Below are 18,789 nucleotides of genomic sequence, written 5' to 3' on the forward strand. Positions count from 1 at the left end.
TCTGCTGACTGACAAAAAATGGTTCAAATGGCTCTGAGCACTATGGGACTTAACTTCTGAGGTCATTAGTCCCCTAGAACTTAAAACTAGGTAAACCTAACTAACCTAAGGACATCACACACATCCATGCCCAAGGCAGGATTCGAACCTGCAACCGTAACGGTCTCGCAGTTCCAGACTGCAGCGCCTAGAATCGCACAGCCACTTCGGCCGGCTGACTGACAGAGACTGCCAACGGTTGAAGAGGGTCATAATGTGTAATAGGCACACATCTACCCAGAACAAAACACAGGAATTCCAAATTGCATCAGGATTCACTGCAGGTACTATGACAGTTAGGCGCGAGTTGAGAAAACTTGGATTTCATGGTCGAGCAGCTGCTCATAAGCCACACATCACACCAGTAAATGCCAAACAACGACTCGCTTGGTATGTATCTAAATTTTTTTTGTCAGGTATCTCTGAGGAAGTACATTGTCTGAAAGCTTAGTGAAAACTTTAATTTTGTGCTTGCTCAATGTCTCCACTACACAGTACGTAGTTACCTTTATGCCTCACACTATGTTTTGAACGATCACTGTCTACAAAAAGACAGAAGCAGGGAACAAGATCTCGAAATGTTGATGGTTAAATTTCTGCATTAAATGTAATGAGCAGCTCACCTCATACATAGGGTCACTTTCTGCTGGTCCTGTTGTCAAGGCAATGTGTGCGTCATTTGGAGTTTTCACCTTGAACTGTGTTGAACCAGAAGTAACTGGGTAGAAGTTGTATTCCAACTTATCCGGAGTCTGGAGTTCTGAAATAATAAAATTATTGATCAGCTGTAATTTTTACCTGAAAGTACACTCTCTTGAAGAGGAAGAAGAAGAAGAAGGAGAAATTTATATTTCCAGTGATGTATATTGTTAAGAAAGACATCAATCATCAACAACTTCCCTGTACTGGCTAATGTGATTTTCTTATTTCAATTAAAAAAGAAGCCGATGAATTAAGCCATTTAAATGTTCATTTTATTCTTGGTTTGTGGTGTAAATAGAAGTAGCAAGGTGTAGTTACTATTACCAAAACTGGACAATGTTGTTTATTGGTCAGTATAGTGAAAAGATGTTTGGACTGCATATGATTCAGAAATATGAATCCCACCTTGGTTATTGTGCTTTTTTACTACAAAGCATGCTTTCCTAATCAAAGACTACTAAAGTCAAGACAGCTGCATAATAATTTTGATGATGATGGGTGAGTGTTTTTTTTTTCCAAAGTTGTCCATGTGGTTCACTTTTCTAGAGTAAGAAAGACTACTTTCATAGTAGTTGTTCCCATGTGATAAGGCAGGATTTTTCAGTATCTTCCTGAACACCATCTAAATCATCTTTTTGGACAACTATTTTTCCCACTTTCACAGAAAGGTACAGACTGGCCAGCTCTTACTAGAAAAGAGAGAAAAGTAGTGTGCTCTCTTTTAGAACCAAAGGAAAAAAAAACACTCGGGGCACCACTCCCCCCTCCCTCCAACACACACACACACACACACACACACACACACACACACACACACCAGCTAACTTTCAGAGAGGAAGTAGCATGAAAAGTAATTCTTAACAAAATGGAAACGCATTCTATAAATTACAAGCTACATTTCAGTTCTTTGTTTGAGGGCCTACCCATCAGGATGGGCTTACGACTCTACCAGTGACACTGTAGCTGCATAAATGGGTGAAGATACACATTTCCAGGCTGACAGTAATGGTTAACAACAAATCAAACACTCTCTGTACAAATCCCCCACCCCCCCCCCCCCCCACACACACACACACAAACTGATCAGGACAAAAGGGGCAGGGGGGGGGGAGGAGGGAGATACGTTGAGTCCCCAAACATTGATGGAAACCACTGAAAAACAGCATTTATAGACTCTCAAAGCCATAATGTTCAGAGTAATGTTCATAGTCTCAGTGCTACTGTGGAAGTTGTGACTGTCAGTGTTGAGAGAGTTTGTTATGGTATGGTAATTCTCAAATTTTTGGGCAAATGCTTTCTTTGCAGGTGTTATATTTATATGAATTGCTACTTCTTTGGTATTCTATCAAAGCAATGTAGTAAGGACTGAAGTAAATGAATCACCACTACCATCATGCTAAAACATTTTATATAATATTTCAGTGTTAAAATTGTGGACATCAGTGGCAGATTAAACGTACAAGTGATCAGAAGTAAAAGTAATATAGGTAGGGTGGGGGTGGGGGGTGAGTGTAACAAACAAAGATCTCTCCTCCTCCTCCTCCTCCCCATCCCCTAATAACCAGACTGCGTTCTACATCTGCCATGGAAAGTGTTTTACTGAGTGCAAAAATTACCACTAGGGTCTGGCTAAATTAAAATAAAAAAGCGTCATATTGCTAAAAAGTAAAGTGCTGATCATGGCTTTGCAACAAGAAGAACATACAAAATGTGTTAGTACACATAACTGTATATTTCTGTCTATGGCCACATTCAACTAATATTAACAAAAGAAAGATAGTCTCTAATTTTTAAATTTATTAATCATAAGTACTGTAGTTTCATAAAATTAAAATTTTTGAACTGTGTAAATTCTGATACAAATATACAGATTATATGACACAGAACTGCGTAACTTTTAATGTTATTTAGAGCTTTGCAGATGAGTTTAAACCTTAAGATTGTCATATGAAGGGGCATGGAAGCAATCTATATGTATCAGCGATTTTTAATTTTGTTCATTGGATAGAGAGCTTTATTGTCGCAAATCCGCACAGTTGATTTATAACTGATTATCCACGGTGCTACCTAACCTCACTGTTTTACTAATGCTTAGCCGCATGTAATATCTCTTGCAGCGGTCTCTCCGAGGTATTTTCAGAAATTTTATAAATTATATAACTCAGTACATATCTCGAAATATCTCTTCTTATCTTACCGATTCCTAAACTTTTAATATACGATGATTATCAATGCAAAGTAGTTTCAAGCCCTATTATTCCTTGGAGCGTCCATTTACTCCATGTAATAGCTTCTCTGCTATCTGTTTTCTCTTATGAAAAGAATGAGGAATGCTTGCGGATTAGCCGTGAAAGAAGGAGGATGTACAGGGTGTTCCAAAAATGACCGGTATATTTGAAACGGCAATAAAAACTAAACGAGCAGCGATAGAAATACACCGTTTGTTGCAATATGCTTGGGACAACAGTACATTTTCAGGCAGACAAACTTTCGAAATTACAGTAGTTACAATTGTCAACAACAGATGGCGCTGCGGTCTGGGAAACTCTATAGTACGATATTTTCCACATATCCACCATGCGTAGCAATAATATGGCGTAGTCTCTGAATGAAATTACCCGAAACCTTTGACAACGTGTCTGGCGGAATGGCTTCACATGCAGATGAGATGTACTGCTTCAGCTGCTCAATTGTTTCTGGATTCTGGCGGTACACCTGGTCTTTCAAGTGTCCCCACAGAAAGAAGTCACAGGGGTTCATGTCTGGCGAATAGGGAGGCCAATCCACGCCGCCTCCTGTATGTTTCGGATAGCCCAAAGCAATCACACGATCATCGAAATATTCAATTAAAGACGTCGGCCGTGCGATGTGGCCGGGCACCATCTTGCATAAACCACGAGGTGTTCGCAGTGTCGTCTAAGGCCGTTTGTACCGCCACAAATTCACGAAGAATGTCCAGATAGCGTGATGCAGTAATCGTTTCGGATCTGAAAAATGGGCCAATGATTCCTTTGGAAGAAATGGCGGCCCAGACCAGTACTTTTTGAGGATGCAGGGACGATGGGACTGCAACATGGGGCTTTTCGGTTCCCCATATGCGCCAGTTCTGTTTATTGACGAAGCCGTCCAGGTAAAAATAAGCTTCGTCAGTAAACCAAATGCTGCCCACATGCATATCGCCGTCATCAATCCTGTGCACTATATCGTTAGCGAATGTCTCTCGTGCAGCAATGGTAGCGGCGCTGAGGGGTTGCCGCGTTTGAATTTTGTATGGATAGAGGTGTAAACTCTGGCACATGAGACGATACGTGGACGTTGGCGTCATTTGGACCGCAGCTGCAACACGGCGAACGGAAACCCGAGGCCACTGTTGGATCACCTGCTGCACTAGCTGCGCGTTGCCCTCTGTGGTTGCCGTACGCGGTCGCCCTACCTTTCCAGCACGTTCATCCGTCACGTTCCCAGTCCGTTGAAATTTTTCAAACAGATCCTTTATTGTATCGCTTTTCAGTCCTTTGGTTACATTAAACCTCCGTTGAAAACTTCGTCTTGTTGCAACAACGCTGTGTTCTAGGCGGTGGAATTCCAACACCAGAAAAATCCTCTGTTCTAAGGAATAAACCATGTTGCCTACAGCACACTTGCACGTTGTGAACAGCACACGCTTACAGCAGAAAGACGACGTACAGAATGGCGCACCCACAGACTGCGTTGTCTTCTATATCTTTCACATCACTTGCAGTGCCATCTGTTGTTGAAAATTGTAACTACTGTAATTTCGAAAGTTTGTCCGCCTGAAAATGTACTGTTGTCCCAAGCATATTGCAACAAACGGTGTATTTCTATCGCTGCTCGTTTAGTTTTTATTGCCGTTTCAAATATACCGGTCATTTTTGAAACACCCTGTATATGTATGTATTGTTGAGCTAGTCGCCATCTTGATGAGATTCTGTATGAGAAGGAATTTAATACATGGACTAAACTAAAGTGTGTTCGCGTATTATTTAACTGATTATTATTGACAGTGTCTGCTTACTACGCTGTGTTGCACGGGATCAGTGGGGAACGTCTGATTTACACTGGACGAACCTGCCGTTTTGTATGCTCAAGATATCCAGTTACTTCAAATAAATAGGCTAACACGGTCTTACCAGCAGATCTCCGGTCTTCCCCATGTGATCACCGAAAGTTAATAATTATTACAAATGTTTTCAGGAGATCGGCTGACAATTTTCGTCGCACCGAGATTTCGAAATTGCTTCACGGAATTTACGTTAAGCTCAATTTCATCAGGATAGAACAGTATTGAACTGTGTGAATGTGATAAGCCTGCTTTGTGAATGAAAATTCCCTTAACATACGCATGTTTTTACTATCCTGATCAGTGAAGCTAAATCAGGCCCGTGGGAGAGAGGTTTTTCAATTTTTTAAATACCAAAAAAAAATATTAAACGCACCATACGGTGTCTGCACCACTGAAGTGAACCATGTGTGACTTCACACTTTTCCATTTTGTTTTATCTTTATAAAACTGTGTCAAATTCGAAACGAATACATTCAGATGATAAAGTATAAGCAAATTATTGTCAGTACGTAGCCATTTTTTTAATACAGAGAAGAATGCGTAACGTAACATTCGGCGCGCAATGCGCAGGAAGGACTGCCCGCAGATGACTGCTTCGCCCGGTTGGCCTTGCGCTCGTGCTGTGCCGATTTTGGCTGTCCGGAGTCAGCGACCGCCCGCATGGCGCGCTACACGAGGTAAAGAGCAGTCACCTGTCGTGACGTATTGAAAGGGAGTTGTTTCTTGGAGAACAAAGCCAGGAAGCTCACGACGGAAAGGAAGAAAGCGGAATATTTTTTAACCATGTACGTCTCATTTTATTCGCAATAACGTCAAACTCAACATGGATAAAGAGATCCATATAGCCGCAGTCTCACTTTCATGACTTTATTACAAAACAGAATTTTACAAGTAATTTAAGGCAATCGCCAAATAAAAGGCTATTTTAAAAAACCACAGCTCTTCACTGGGCACGGTTCTAATAGCGCTAGTGTTATCTTTCCATTCTACGATGTGCAATGCAGCTCATCCAGTATTTGAAAGCAGAGAGATTAACTTAGAATGTGAAGAATACAGTAATTTACAATGTTTCATATGCTATACATACAGCTTTCAACATGTGAAAGTGAAAATATTTGCTTTTATAATTATAGAAAAAAAATTGTATCAGTATGGGCAAATACTTTCATCGCATACTGTATAGAAGCTTCTGGATCATATACGCTTGGCGAATAACAGTTTTCTGCCGTCGTCTGAGAAGAAGAGCGAATGAGTAAAGTACGAACCTGGTGCGACATACGTCTGCGTCCGCCTTCACAAGGCAATGCAAAAGAATGAAACGGATGGTTCTGCAACAGTCTTTCAGATTCAACCATACTCATGCGACGCATAACAATTATTCCACGGTGACAAGTACGCGATGACACGTCATTCTAATTCCCTTACTTTTCTTGAAAAATGCGATGAATTTCTAGCTTCCCCAATAGGCAAGTTTTCAATAAAACTAACACGTCGATGCAGTTCACCCGTCATTTAGCAAACCTATGTGAGATATCTGAAAATGTGATCAGATTGTTTATTTTCAGCGGCATGGACATTCCGTCAGAGATTCACCTCAGAATAACGTGACAATTAATTTGGTTACGTTTAGTTTGGCAGAAATGTTTTACTTTTCGCAGTGAAACTTGAGCACGGAGAATGGGGCAAATAATTTACAAATTAAAAATGTTTTATCCGAAATAACGAGTTCTTAACACGCTGATAGTATAGACTGAAGCAGCAAAACAAAATTTTGTATGTACACAACCGTGTCAATCTCATCACTTTCAGAAGAGCAGAGAAGACGCCTCTAGTTAGCAAGTGTTTGATACGTCCTTTGGTCCACTCAAAGGTGTGCATAGTATTTGATCATGTCCTAGATAAAACATTACCTGCGAGATAGAAACTCAAATTAAAAATTCTGGCTTCCGCAGAGTATGATTTTAAATTACATTTGAGGTGCGTCTGGAAGTTTTTGCCAATTAATAACACCAATTTCGGTGTGATATGACAATTTCAGCCCACATAATGGAGAGGTATTGACATTAACCCGTGATGAAATTCACTAAACGGAATTACTTACAGCATGTTATGCTGTATAGAAAGTCACCCACAGACACTCAAGAAATTTCGTCAGGAAAATGTTCCACGTCGGTTATACTTACACAAGTTCATTACATTACTTAACAGAGTGTATTAGTAACAGTCGTATGCCGCAAATGAGATCCATAAGGGCGTGTTATTAGAGAAATTTTGTAACAATGTCCATTTGGAACTGGAGAAAACAAAATTGTTCAAATGACTCTGAGCACTATGGGACTTAACTTCTGAGGTCATCAGTCCCCTAGAACTTAGAACTACTTAAACCTAACATAAGGAAAGCACACACATCCATGCCCGAGGCAGGATTCGAACCTGCGACCGTTGCGGTCGCGCGGTTCCACACTGTAGCGCCTAGAACCGCCAGCCACCCCGGCGGGCCTGGAGAAAACATCCAGGTGCGAAGAATTGCATATACCTCTTACTATAGAGATGTGGTAAGCTGTGAAGATTAGAAAATGCAAAAAAGATGTATTAGCTTTTGACTACGGGGTTAATGAGTTCATCGGGAGTTAGTCAAGTCATAAAAATAAGAGTCAGCAACTGTGTGAGCCGATAAGTGCGAAGACCACACAAGCTGGGCTGTACCTTAAGCAATAGTGGACTTAATTGTATAAACAGAACGTCGCAACAACTGCCGTTTGTCTTCGAAACAGCAAATATTGTTCAAGTTTGTGGTATCTGTAAGACGTCTAACAGGTGACATGGAGCATGCATAAACAACGATGGCACGAATGATCACAGGCTGTCTGACGAGAGAATAACAAAAACGCTGTAAACATTCTTAATCAGGAAACGCCATAAAAGAAGCTATATAACTCGCTAAAATCTGCTTAAAAAATTCCAAGAAACTTAGGTTAGGGCAGAAACAACTAATATTGTTCTGACCCAACACAACGGTAACACAGACAGGAAAGATAAATTGGGCAAATAACGTCAATCGTTCTTTCCATGCTCGTCTCCAGAGTGTGACGGGACAAAACTAATTAGAAAGCACCCACTGCTACTTTTATATAGTTTCGTAAAGACGGAGGTAACAAAATGAGGGGGAATGTCTTGCAAATATTGCCCCCGGAGTTGGGTTTAGATAGGATCCTTAATAACAATTCTTTCATTTATTGTTTGCAAAAAAGTGTTCGACTCATAAACAAACGAGTGATTTGGGCCCTGTATTGGCCCCGCTGAATAAAATGTGATGTGGAGACGACTTTTCACATAACGAACGCTGTCTGAACCAAACAACCCGATATTCTGTTGCTTCCGTCAAAGTCGACTATACATTTTGTAGAGACAGAGAGAGAGAGAGAGAGAGAGAGAGAGAGAGAGAATACTTTGTGTATGTTTATTAGATTGGTATTTGCCACAACAAGGAAACAAGCATGATTATGTCACTCTGGCGGAACGCGCGATGGTAAGAAATTTCCTGATAGATTGCAGTATGACACACGGAGTCAAACCCAGAACCTTGCCTTTTGCAGGTAATTCTCGTTTATGCCCCGAGTGCTGATGTAGCAAGATATGCTGGAACGTTGGTGTGATGTTTGGCAAGTAAGTATCAAGGCGGGCCATGAGGCAAGCCTAGGCAACAAAGTGGGTGAGAGCATTGCCGGCGAAGATCAGATTTTGTTCGGCACACATTTTTAATTTCAAGAAAACAAATATTTAAAACAGGACGGTTAAGAACATTACTTCATTGCTTAGCACAGATTATGACATTTTATATGTTTATTCTCATTTTCAATTTTGTGTTCCGTGGCCTTTAGAATACGAAAAGAAAAGTGAAGGACCCCAATAATACAGTTACGTACGTCGTCATTCCGGAGCTGCAGGATGTGTGTGTGTGTGTGTGTGTGTGTGTGTGTGTTTTCTTAACGTGAAAGAAGAAGAGGATCGCTTTTCTCGGTACATTATTTCTAGGAACAGAAGTCAGTTAAGACAAGAGTGCTGCTTAGTCAACTCGCTGCTATACTGACTGAGGGGTCAGAAGGACGAGTGGCCGTAGCACCAGAAGCTATTTTTAAAAGATTGTAGACTTATCGCTGTGTCTAGACTTACGGGTGAGTCATACCAGGAAAGACATCTCTAAACGGTTTCAGGCTGTCTGTTGTCTACCGAGAAAGCCCTTTAGTCTCCTTCGCTGTAGGGAAGAGTGACTACGCCAATTTTATGTGGCGTTATTCTTTTGGCGGTGTCAAACTAAGTTTCCACCCAGGTGGTTTTTCCATTAGCAATACAATAGTGTGATTTTTATCTCCCGATATAGTAGGATGTTCAATAAAAATACAAGAAAAATATCTGGGCAATATAATCACAGAATTAGAGGAATATCGTTGTCGATATTCCTTCGTTCCATAAATAACTCTTAGGGAAAGTTCGTGGCAAGCGCCTTTCACAGTCATTAATCGCGCAAATCGCCTAAGTGGCGTCAAATAGACTTGCACCAGGTCGCTGAACAAACACTGATAATACCATACGATCGGTTCATTACATCGCGATCCTCAGGTCATACGATCGATTAGTGTTGTCCTATAGAGTGTATTCAATTTTCAGCCCTTGAATATAACACAGACGCAATTTAAATGTCTTTCGAAAGACATTAGCGAAAGTTCTTGCACTGAACAAGCCGAATGTTGGGAGTATGTCGAGAACATTATTTGCAATATGAAGGATTCTTAATCAGCTTAAGCCAAAATTGGCCCTCTGAACACAGTTGAACTTTAAAATACTGGAAGTCGGTGCCTCATCGGATTCTATCGTGCATACTACAGATGCCAGTTTCAAAAAATAGTAAGCAGTTATTTTCTTCGCAACTTAAAGTATAAAAATAATTACGAAAACATGAGAAGTATTTTTATTGTTCGATTGAAATCCAGTTTTTACTGTATATGTGCGACAGGTTAGGCTATTGCGGCGACAGCGTTTTACTCTACGGTATGAACCCGAACTCTGACAAAATCGCTCAGTTAGGTCACGGATGTATTGATATAATTGACCAGTGGTCTCCGGTAGTTCATTATACACTCCTGGAAATGGAAAAAAGAACACATTGACACCGGTGTGTCAGACCCACCATACTTGCTCCGGACACTGCGAGAGGGCTGTACAAGCAATGATCACACGCACGGCACAGCGGACACACCAGGAACCGCGGTGTTGGCCGTCGAATGGCGCTAGCTGCGCAGCATTTGTGCACCGCCACCGTCAGTGTCAGCCAGTTTGCCGTGGCATACGGAGCTCCATCGCAGTCTTTAACACTGGTAGCATGCCGCGACAGCGTGGACGTGAACCGTATGTGCAGTTGACGGACTTTGAGCGAGGGCGTATAGTGGGCATGCGGGAGGCCGGGTGGACGTACCGCCGAATTGCTCAACACGTGGGGCGTGAGGTCTCCACAGTACATCGATGTTGTCGCCAGTGGTCGGCGGAAGGTGCACGTGCCCGTCGACCTGGGACCGGACCGCAGCGACGCACGGATGCACGCCAAGACCGTAGGATCCTACGCAGTGCCGTAGGGGACCGCACCGCCACTTCCCAGCAAATTAGGGACACTGTTGCTCCTGGGGTATCGGCGAGGACCATTCGCAACCGTCTCCATGAAGCTGGGCTACGGTCCCGCACACCGTTAGGCCGTCTTCCGCTCACGCCCCAACATCGTGCAGCCCGCCTCCAGTGGTGTCGCGACAGGCGTGAATGGAGGGACGAATGGAGACGTGTCGTCTTCAGCGATGAGAGTCGCTTCTGCCTTGGTGCCAATGATGGTCGTATGCGTGTTTGGCGCCGTGCAGGTGAGCGCCACAATCAGGACTGCATACGACCGAGGCACACAGGGCCAACACCCGGCATCATGGTGTGGGGAGCGATCTCCTACACTGGCCGTACACCACTGGTGATCGTCGAGGGGACACTGAATAGTGCACGGTACATCCAAACCGTCATCGAACCCATCGTTCTACCATTCCTAGACCGGCAAGGGAACTTGCTGTTCCAACAGGACAATGCACGTCCGCATGTATCCCGTGCCACCCAACGTGCTCTAGAAGGTGTAAGTCAACTACCCTGGCCAGCAAGATCTCCGGATCTGTCCCCCATTGAGCATGTTTGGGACTGGATGAAGCGTCGTCTCACGCGGTCTGCACGTCCAGCACGAACGCTGGTCCAACTGAGGCGCCAGGTGGAAATGGCATGGCAAGCCGTTCCACAGGACTACATCCAGCATCTCTACGATCGTCTCCATGGGAGAATAGCAGCCTGCATTGCTGCGAAAGGTGGATATACACTGTACTAGTGCCGACATTGTGCATGCTCTGTTGCCTGTGTCTATGTGCCTGTGGTTCTGTCAGTGTGATCATGTGATGTATCTGACCCCAGGAATGTGTCAATAAAGTTTCCCCTTCCTGGGACAATGAATTCACGGTGTTCTTATTTCAATTTCCAGGAGTGTAACTAACTGCATTTAGTTTGATTTCGTATATCCTTTATTATTGTATCTGTGCTGCAATGAAACGCCCAACAGTACAGATGTCGACGCCATGCACTTCGTCTCTTGTTTGGAAACAAATGTATTCCATTCACTCACGGTACTTGTGTTAACAGCAGTGATGCCAGCTCCACTCCTCGCCCTCAAAAATGTTATTCGGCACTGCTCGGTTCTCTCTCGGCGGTGTTAATTGTACGTTAACAATGACGCCCAGCAGTTTTGTGTTCGTCTATTGATGAAGAGCCGGCCGATATGCACCTCGTGTAAATTTTCACAGAATGCAAGGGAGAACGGTACTAAGACGCCATGTTCAGTTGTTACCGCAGTTACAGCAACCACATCACAATACGTTTGTGCATCTGTACATTAGTCTGTTTTGTGTTGCTCATTTTGGTGAGCGCATATTACAGGCTGTTTCACTGCTGTGACGGCATTTTCACAGTAATAAAGGTAACTGGTGTAACAGTCCGTGTAAATCCATTACATTTCTAAGACGAGGCAATGGAGACCACGGAGTCTTAATGCCAAAATGCTCAGAAGATATTCCTGAAAGCTGGTGGTGGAATGTCTTCACATAGAAAGGTAGCACAGTAGTTATGGATCTGGACTCTCATTCGGAAGCAGCGCGGTTCAAATCTTCATCAGACCATCCAGATTTATAGTTTCAATGGTTTTCCTATCCAATTAAGGCGAATCCCGCAATGTGATTTCTTTGAAAATAATACAGCCGATATTCTTCCCAATCCTTTTCATGTCGGAACCTGTGCCCCATCTCAAAAGGTTAGTTAACACGACGACATTATGCTGCGAAATTTCGAAACTTATTGCGTGAAACCAGTTTCAGGAAGCTAATTTCATATTGTGCAATGTGCTGTATGTTACACGTGTACAAGTGCGAAGTCGCATGTGAAACGCTTATATAATTATTTAAATAAAAATATAGTCTCATCAAAATGTTTAAAATCCATAGACAAATTACACACACACACACACACACACACACACACACACACAACTGAAAAGAAAACCAGAAAAAATTATTTGAATAATTCTTTTCAATATATCACGGTTTTAAATTGCACTAAAAAGTACAAAAACTACTTCTAGCCATATGAAGATTCTTAAGCCCACACAGATAGTCCTGAAAATTTGTTCTTGTGATTTTTAATAGCTGTGACCATATTTGTAAGATCTATAACGAAAGACGTGTGGTAAAGGCAACAGATAATAGCTAGGGAGTGAATTTTCGTGCATCAATTATGTACTGAATGCGCTCCCCATTTTTCGCTATAAATCTTAAAAGTATTGTCATAGCTCTTAAAAATTCACTAGCGCAAGTTTTTAGGGCTATCTGTATGTGGTTACAAATCTGTAAGGGTCGGGGAAAAATTATTTTATACTCTTTAGCCAGATTTAAAAACGTTATGTTACAAATTTATTTTAATTTAAATAATTATTTCGCAATTTATTTGTGCATTTGTTTCTAATGGAATGGATTTTTTCAGATTGCGTAGTGTTGCCTCAAATGCAACAACATGTCACTGCTTATTATTGTAATCATCATTGAAATCCCGCAAAAACCTATCCACAGCATAGATGTCCTAGAACCGAACAATTTGCTCACTTTATATTTCTTTTGGTATGCAACCGACACGACACTTCACCATAACCCACGCGTGAGGTTCGAACAAACTGACGACTTGCGCCACCACACACCGCGCATGCGCAATGGCCGCTAGCGCACTATCGAAACACTGTTTGGCAGCACAGTGTCGTCGTGTAAACTAGCCTTAATCTCGTCATCGGCGGGACGTTAAACCTTGAAAATGTCACATGGAACGTCTTCACAGCGCATGATGTGAGTCTGTCTGGGACAAGTTCTGTCTAGAACAAAGTATCAGTCACTGCATCCGGAACGGAAGGTAAGGGAATGGGCGCAGCGCAGAACTTTCCGCTCGCTGGCAAGTGGGCGAAGGACGCCGGGTGACGTCACCGCCGCAACCACCGCCATCACACGGCTGCGGGTCATCCGATGCCGTGTCCAGCCTACGACCCAAGAGTCACGTGGCCCTTGCCGTCCGGCCTTCTACTGGTTTATTATGCCGCCACAGGAAGTGGGCGTTCCACATCCGCTTCGCTCTATACGTACTTCCACGTCTGTTACATAGGCGCTTTTAATCTTTACTATATGCGTACAGAAAAATGGCTGACATCGAAACAAGTGTTCAAGGAATAGAAAAGCAACTGAAGTCCACTGGACCTGACGGGATACCAATTCGATTCTACACAGAGTACGCGAAAGAACTTGCCCCCCTTCTAACAGCCGTGTACCGCAAGTCTCTAGAGGAACGGAAGGTTCCAAATGATTGGAAAAGAGCACAGGTAGTCCCAGTCTTCAAGAAGGGTCGTCGAGCTGATGCGCAGAACTATAGACCTATCTCTGACATCTATCTGTTGTAGAATTTAGAACATGTTTTTTGCTCGCGTATCATGTCGTTTCTGGAAACCCAGAATCAACTCTGTAGGAATCAGCGATCGTCTCAGACCCAACTAGCTTTATTTGTTGCCGGCCGAAGTGGCCGTGCGGTTAAAGGCGCTGCAGTCTGGAACCGCAAGACCGCTACGGTCGCAGGTTCGAATCCTGCCTCGGGCATGGATGTTTGTGATGTCCTTAGGTTAGTTAGGTTTAAGTAGTTCCAAGTTCTAGGGGACTAATGACCTCAGCAGTTGAGTCCCATAGTGCTCTGAGCCATTTGAACCATTTTTTATTTGTTCATGACACCCACAAAATATTAGATACAGGCTCCCAGGTAGATGCTATTTACCTTACTTCCCGAAGACATTCGATACAGTTCCGCACTGTCGCCTGATAAAGTAAGAGCCTACGGAATATCAGACCAGCTGTGTGGCTGGATTGAAGAGTTTTTAGCAAACAGAACACAGCATGTTGTTCTCAATGGAGAGACGTCAACAGACGTTAAAGTAACCTCTGGCGTGCCACAAGGGAGTGTTATGGGACCATTGCTTTTCTCAATATATATAAATGACCTAGTAGATAGTGTCGGAAGTTCCATGCGGCTTTTCGCGGATGATGCTGTAGTATACAGAGAAGTTGCAGGATTAGAAAATTGTAGCGAAATGCAGGAAGATCTGCAGCGGATAGGCACTTGGTGCAGGGAGTGGCAACTGACTCTTAACATAGACAAATATAATGTATTGCGAATACATACAAAGAAGGATCCTATATTGTATGATTATATGATAGCGGAACAAACACTGGTAGCAGTTACTTCTGTAAAATATCTCGGAGTATGCGTGCGGAAAGATTTGAAGTAGAATGATCATATAAAATTAATTGTTGGTAAGGCGGGTACCAGGTTGACATTCGTTGGGAGAGTCCTTAGAAAATGTAGTCCATCAACAAAGGAGGTGGCTTACAAAACACTCGTTCGACCTATGCGGTGTAGCTTGCTGTCCAGGTTTCGAGAGGGTGCGTTTCTGGATGAGGTATCGAATATATTGCTTCCCCCTACTTATACCTCCCGAGGAGATCGCGAATGTAAAATTAGAGAGATTAGAGCGCGCACGAAGGCTTTCCGGCAGTCTTTCTTCCCGCGAACCATACGCGACTGGAACAGGAAAGGGAGGTGATGACAGTGGCACGTAAAGTGCCCTCCGCCACACACAGTTGGGTGGCTTGAGGAATATGAATGTAGATGGAGATGAAGTATAGTTGACACTTTCAGTCCGTATCCTACCAGCGCCTTTGAAGAGCGCCGACCGCGGTGGTCTCGTGGTTCTAGGCGCGCAGTCCGGAACCGTGCGACTGCTACGGTCGCAGGTTCGAATCCTGCCTCGGGCATGGATGTGTGTGATGTCCTTAGGTTAGTTAGGTTTAAGTAGTTCTAAGTTCTAGGGGACTGATAACCACAGAGTTGAGTCCCATAGTGCTCAGAGCCATTTGAACCTTTGAAGAGCGAATAATTGGTTCAGCTTCAAAAATCCAGCCCTTCACACAGATGTTCCACCACATCACATAAACACTGCATTACAAATATGTTTACGCTATAGCTCTGCGCATTGGGGTCAAAACTTCAGGAGTTAACTTGCTAAATCGCTTTCGGCCGAGTGCTAATGGGTAAGTAAAATCAGAATCATTTAGGCTTCTGATAGCTCCAGGGTCCCAAAATTTCAGCGGTTGGCCATATCAGCGAACAACTGCTGTCCAACTACAGCGCATGCTTATGAAGCAATATGCCAGGGGTGTGTGGGTGGTCACAGCTGCTGCTGCTGCTGCTGCATAAACTGTTTACATTCTTTCAAGGTAAAGCAATTATCGCCTCCATTCATAGAAGGTAATCGAGGCAGTCCGCGTCACTGAGGAAATTTGTAGTCTCGTTGTTCCAAAATCCATGTGAGAAGCAACAGAAACCTAAGTAACAGAACAGCGTGTGATGGGTTCAACGAGCTTACCGGTGCTTGTTGAAACACACTTAAGAAGTTTCAGTTTTTTCTGTTTAGTGTATTGTCCCATAAAGCAACAGATGACCAAATTAGAAAAAAAGGGAAAATAAGAACAGTTTCTGCACGGAAAATGTCTCCTCTGGCTGCTGCAGCGCGACAGCTTTCTCCCCGCCACGAAGTTGGCAACACTGCAGCTTCACCCGCATTCCTGGAGCGCCGCCAGCTAGACAGCCGCGCGGATGCTTCCGAGTAGTTCTGCGAATTCTCTGGCGCCAAGTCGTGAGAAATGTTCTCTTCAGTGTTCCTGTAACAACCCGCCAGAATAAAGCTATTCCGCGGCAGCTCGGCCGGGCATTTCGGAACCAATTTCTCGGCTTAGCCCTCAGTGACACTGCCCAACCATTGATTCGTGCGGACATGATATAGACTATCAGATTCAAAGAAACTATAATGAAGTCTGTATAGGAAATTGGCACCGGTATTTAGCATTAATTTTCTCCGTTATAGTCTAAGCCCTTTTGACTAGTTTGTTGCCGTATGCCATCTGTTTCTATAGTGCGTTGATGTTTTCACCTGTACATATCTGCCATATTCTAATGTCTTCACTTCAAATGCCTGCTATTGCAGGGGAGCACAAAAGCAGAGACGGAACTTGCTCCATTGCTTGATTAGGGTACCTTGCCCATGCCACCTAAGGCCAACTTCTGTACATTTCATGTGCTTATACATTCTTCTTTTCTGTTTCCGCAATGTTGAGCTACTAGAGAGACAAACTACTCCTGAAATTGATTCTCGGCTAATACTTGTCTTGTCTAGAGACGAACCCATATCTTCTCCAAATTTATGTACAGACAGTCGTTTTCTACAATATGCCTTCACGCTGACCTGTTTTACCACTAAACCTAACGGAAAGATAAAATACTTTGTTGAACTAATTAAATAACTGCGTTCAGGCTTCCTTTCAGTAACTCAAGTGACCGGTGAAATATAACAAGGGCATCCCAGTTTTTATTGTTTGTATTTTTATTCCGTTCTGGACTTCTGTCGCTACATTAGTGCCTCTTCAACATGCAAGCCATTACCAACCAAACAATAATTTGCTGCGCCTTTTTTAACAAAATTATATCCATGACCTGCATTTCTGAAAGTCACGGATCATACAACTGATTAAGACGAACCTACCTCAGCAACAAACATACATTTATAGCCGTATTAAATGTAACTGTATTGAATAATCTGGTCGATGAAAATCAGAGTAAAAATCGAATTCGTGGGTACTGACGCTGTAACTAACAGAAGTCACAACTCTTTACGACGTGACCAAATGTATGGTTAGTTTTGCAGTTGAACTTCAAATCGGTCTGGCTTGCAGCAAGCACTAGAAACAGAAAATACAACAAAGTAGCGAATGCCGCGCCGTTGTCAGATTTCTGCGAAGTACAAAAAATGGCTGAGCACTATGGGACTTAACATCTATGGTCGTCATCAGTCCCCCAGAACTTAGAACTACTTAAACCTAACTAACCTAAGGACATCACACAACACCCAGTCATCACGAGGCAGAGAAAATCCCTGACCCCGCCGGGAATCGAACACGGGAACCCGGGCGTGGGAAGCGAGAACGCTACCGCACGACCACGAGCTGCGGACTCTGCGAAGTACAGATTGAGGTGTATGGATCAAGTGTGCAATTCTGTTTGCTCAGCTCTCGTCTGTTGAATCCTCTAGAGATGAACAGTAGGAGACGAGGACACCAGATGTGGAATTTTCTGCTTTTATGTAGCAGATCTTATGTATACTGGGTATTTCAAAGTCTTTGCGTCAAACGTCAAGGTGTGACAGATCACTTCATGGGGAACCATTTTTGTTAGAGATGACATGATATCTGACGCTTCCCCGTGGCGCTAGCCGTCTGTTAATAATCTCCGGGCCTGTAACGACGAGATTTCATCGTACTAGCAGGGTCTACTAACCAGACGTGCAGCATATCACCTATCTAACTGAAGTGATAAGTTATTTTCAGCAAGAAAACCTTGAGAATGAGTGTCTCGAAGCGGAGAAAGTTATTTTAGAAGAGGTTCAAGAGCTTTCATTTTGCTGGGCCTACCTCCTTTTATAGCGAGCAGATGACTGTACTGAAGGCAACATACAAGGCATACGCACTGCGCAGACTACTTACACCCTGCCGCCTCTCAGGGGCGTAACCAATACAAAAGGATGCATAGCGTCGCCAGGATGAGTCAGCGAACCTTTTGCCCATGACATGATCTGTCAAGTTTGACGCAGACTTAGAAACACCATATCCATTTTTGATGATTTCTTCCTGTTAAAACGACGTGCTGAGATCTGTTTGCAATGACGTCTTCAGTCCCATCCGAAACCTTGCCTGATCTTCCGTAAGCTTGTATTTTTTCACCAGGCGACAATGCGAACTGTATACAGGGTGAATCGTGGACGGTTGCTGGCGATGTTTTTCGAATTCCTTGCGCGACTAGCTTCATCTGTCGTGGTTTCTATTTGCTAATTTTACTTAACTCAAGCTGTTGTTATTGAAGACCTGCCTGTTCCCTTTTAATTAAATTAAGAACTATTTCATAATTTGGGTTAGCTGAAACACTTATTAATCAAGACCTGTTTTTATTGCCCTGTTATTGAGATCTGATATCTTACTCAGTTTGTGATGTAATTAATTGAAATTGTGATTGCCAAGGGCCTACGTGTTTCAGCGGTATTTATGTGAATAAGGTAGTAACAGGAAATGACACTTGATGGTACATGGGCCCTAATCATTCGCCTTACTCTCCCTCCATCCATAATTGTAGATTTCACAGTGTCTTCCAGAGGTCAAGAAACTCACAAATCTGGGCTCCGCTATTACTACGTCATGTACGTCAAAGAAGAACAG

At 43.1% G+C, this 18,789-nt stretch overlaps 1 protein-coding gene across 1 annotated transcript in view; it reads right to left on the minus strand.

Moving 5' to 3' along the window:
- Nucleotides 1-18,789, minus strand: part of LOC126263223 (uncharacterized) — a 56,397-nt gene that overhangs the window by 22,721 nt on the left and 14,887 nt on the right. Inside the window, exon 2 of the mRNA XM_049960307.1 lies at nt 663-799. Within this exon, the coding sequence (XP_049816264.1) occupies nt 663-799 (137 nt within the window). The remainder of the gene's footprint in view (nt 1-662; nt 800-18,789) is intronic.

Source organism: Schistocerca nitens, chromosome 6, assembly GCF_023898315.1.
Source record: "Schistocerca nitens isolate TAMUIC-IGC-003100 chromosome 6, iqSchNite1.1, whole genome shotgun sequence".
Taxonomy (NCBI): Eukaryota; Metazoa; Arthropoda; class Insecta; order Orthoptera; family Acrididae; genus Schistocerca; species Schistocerca nitens.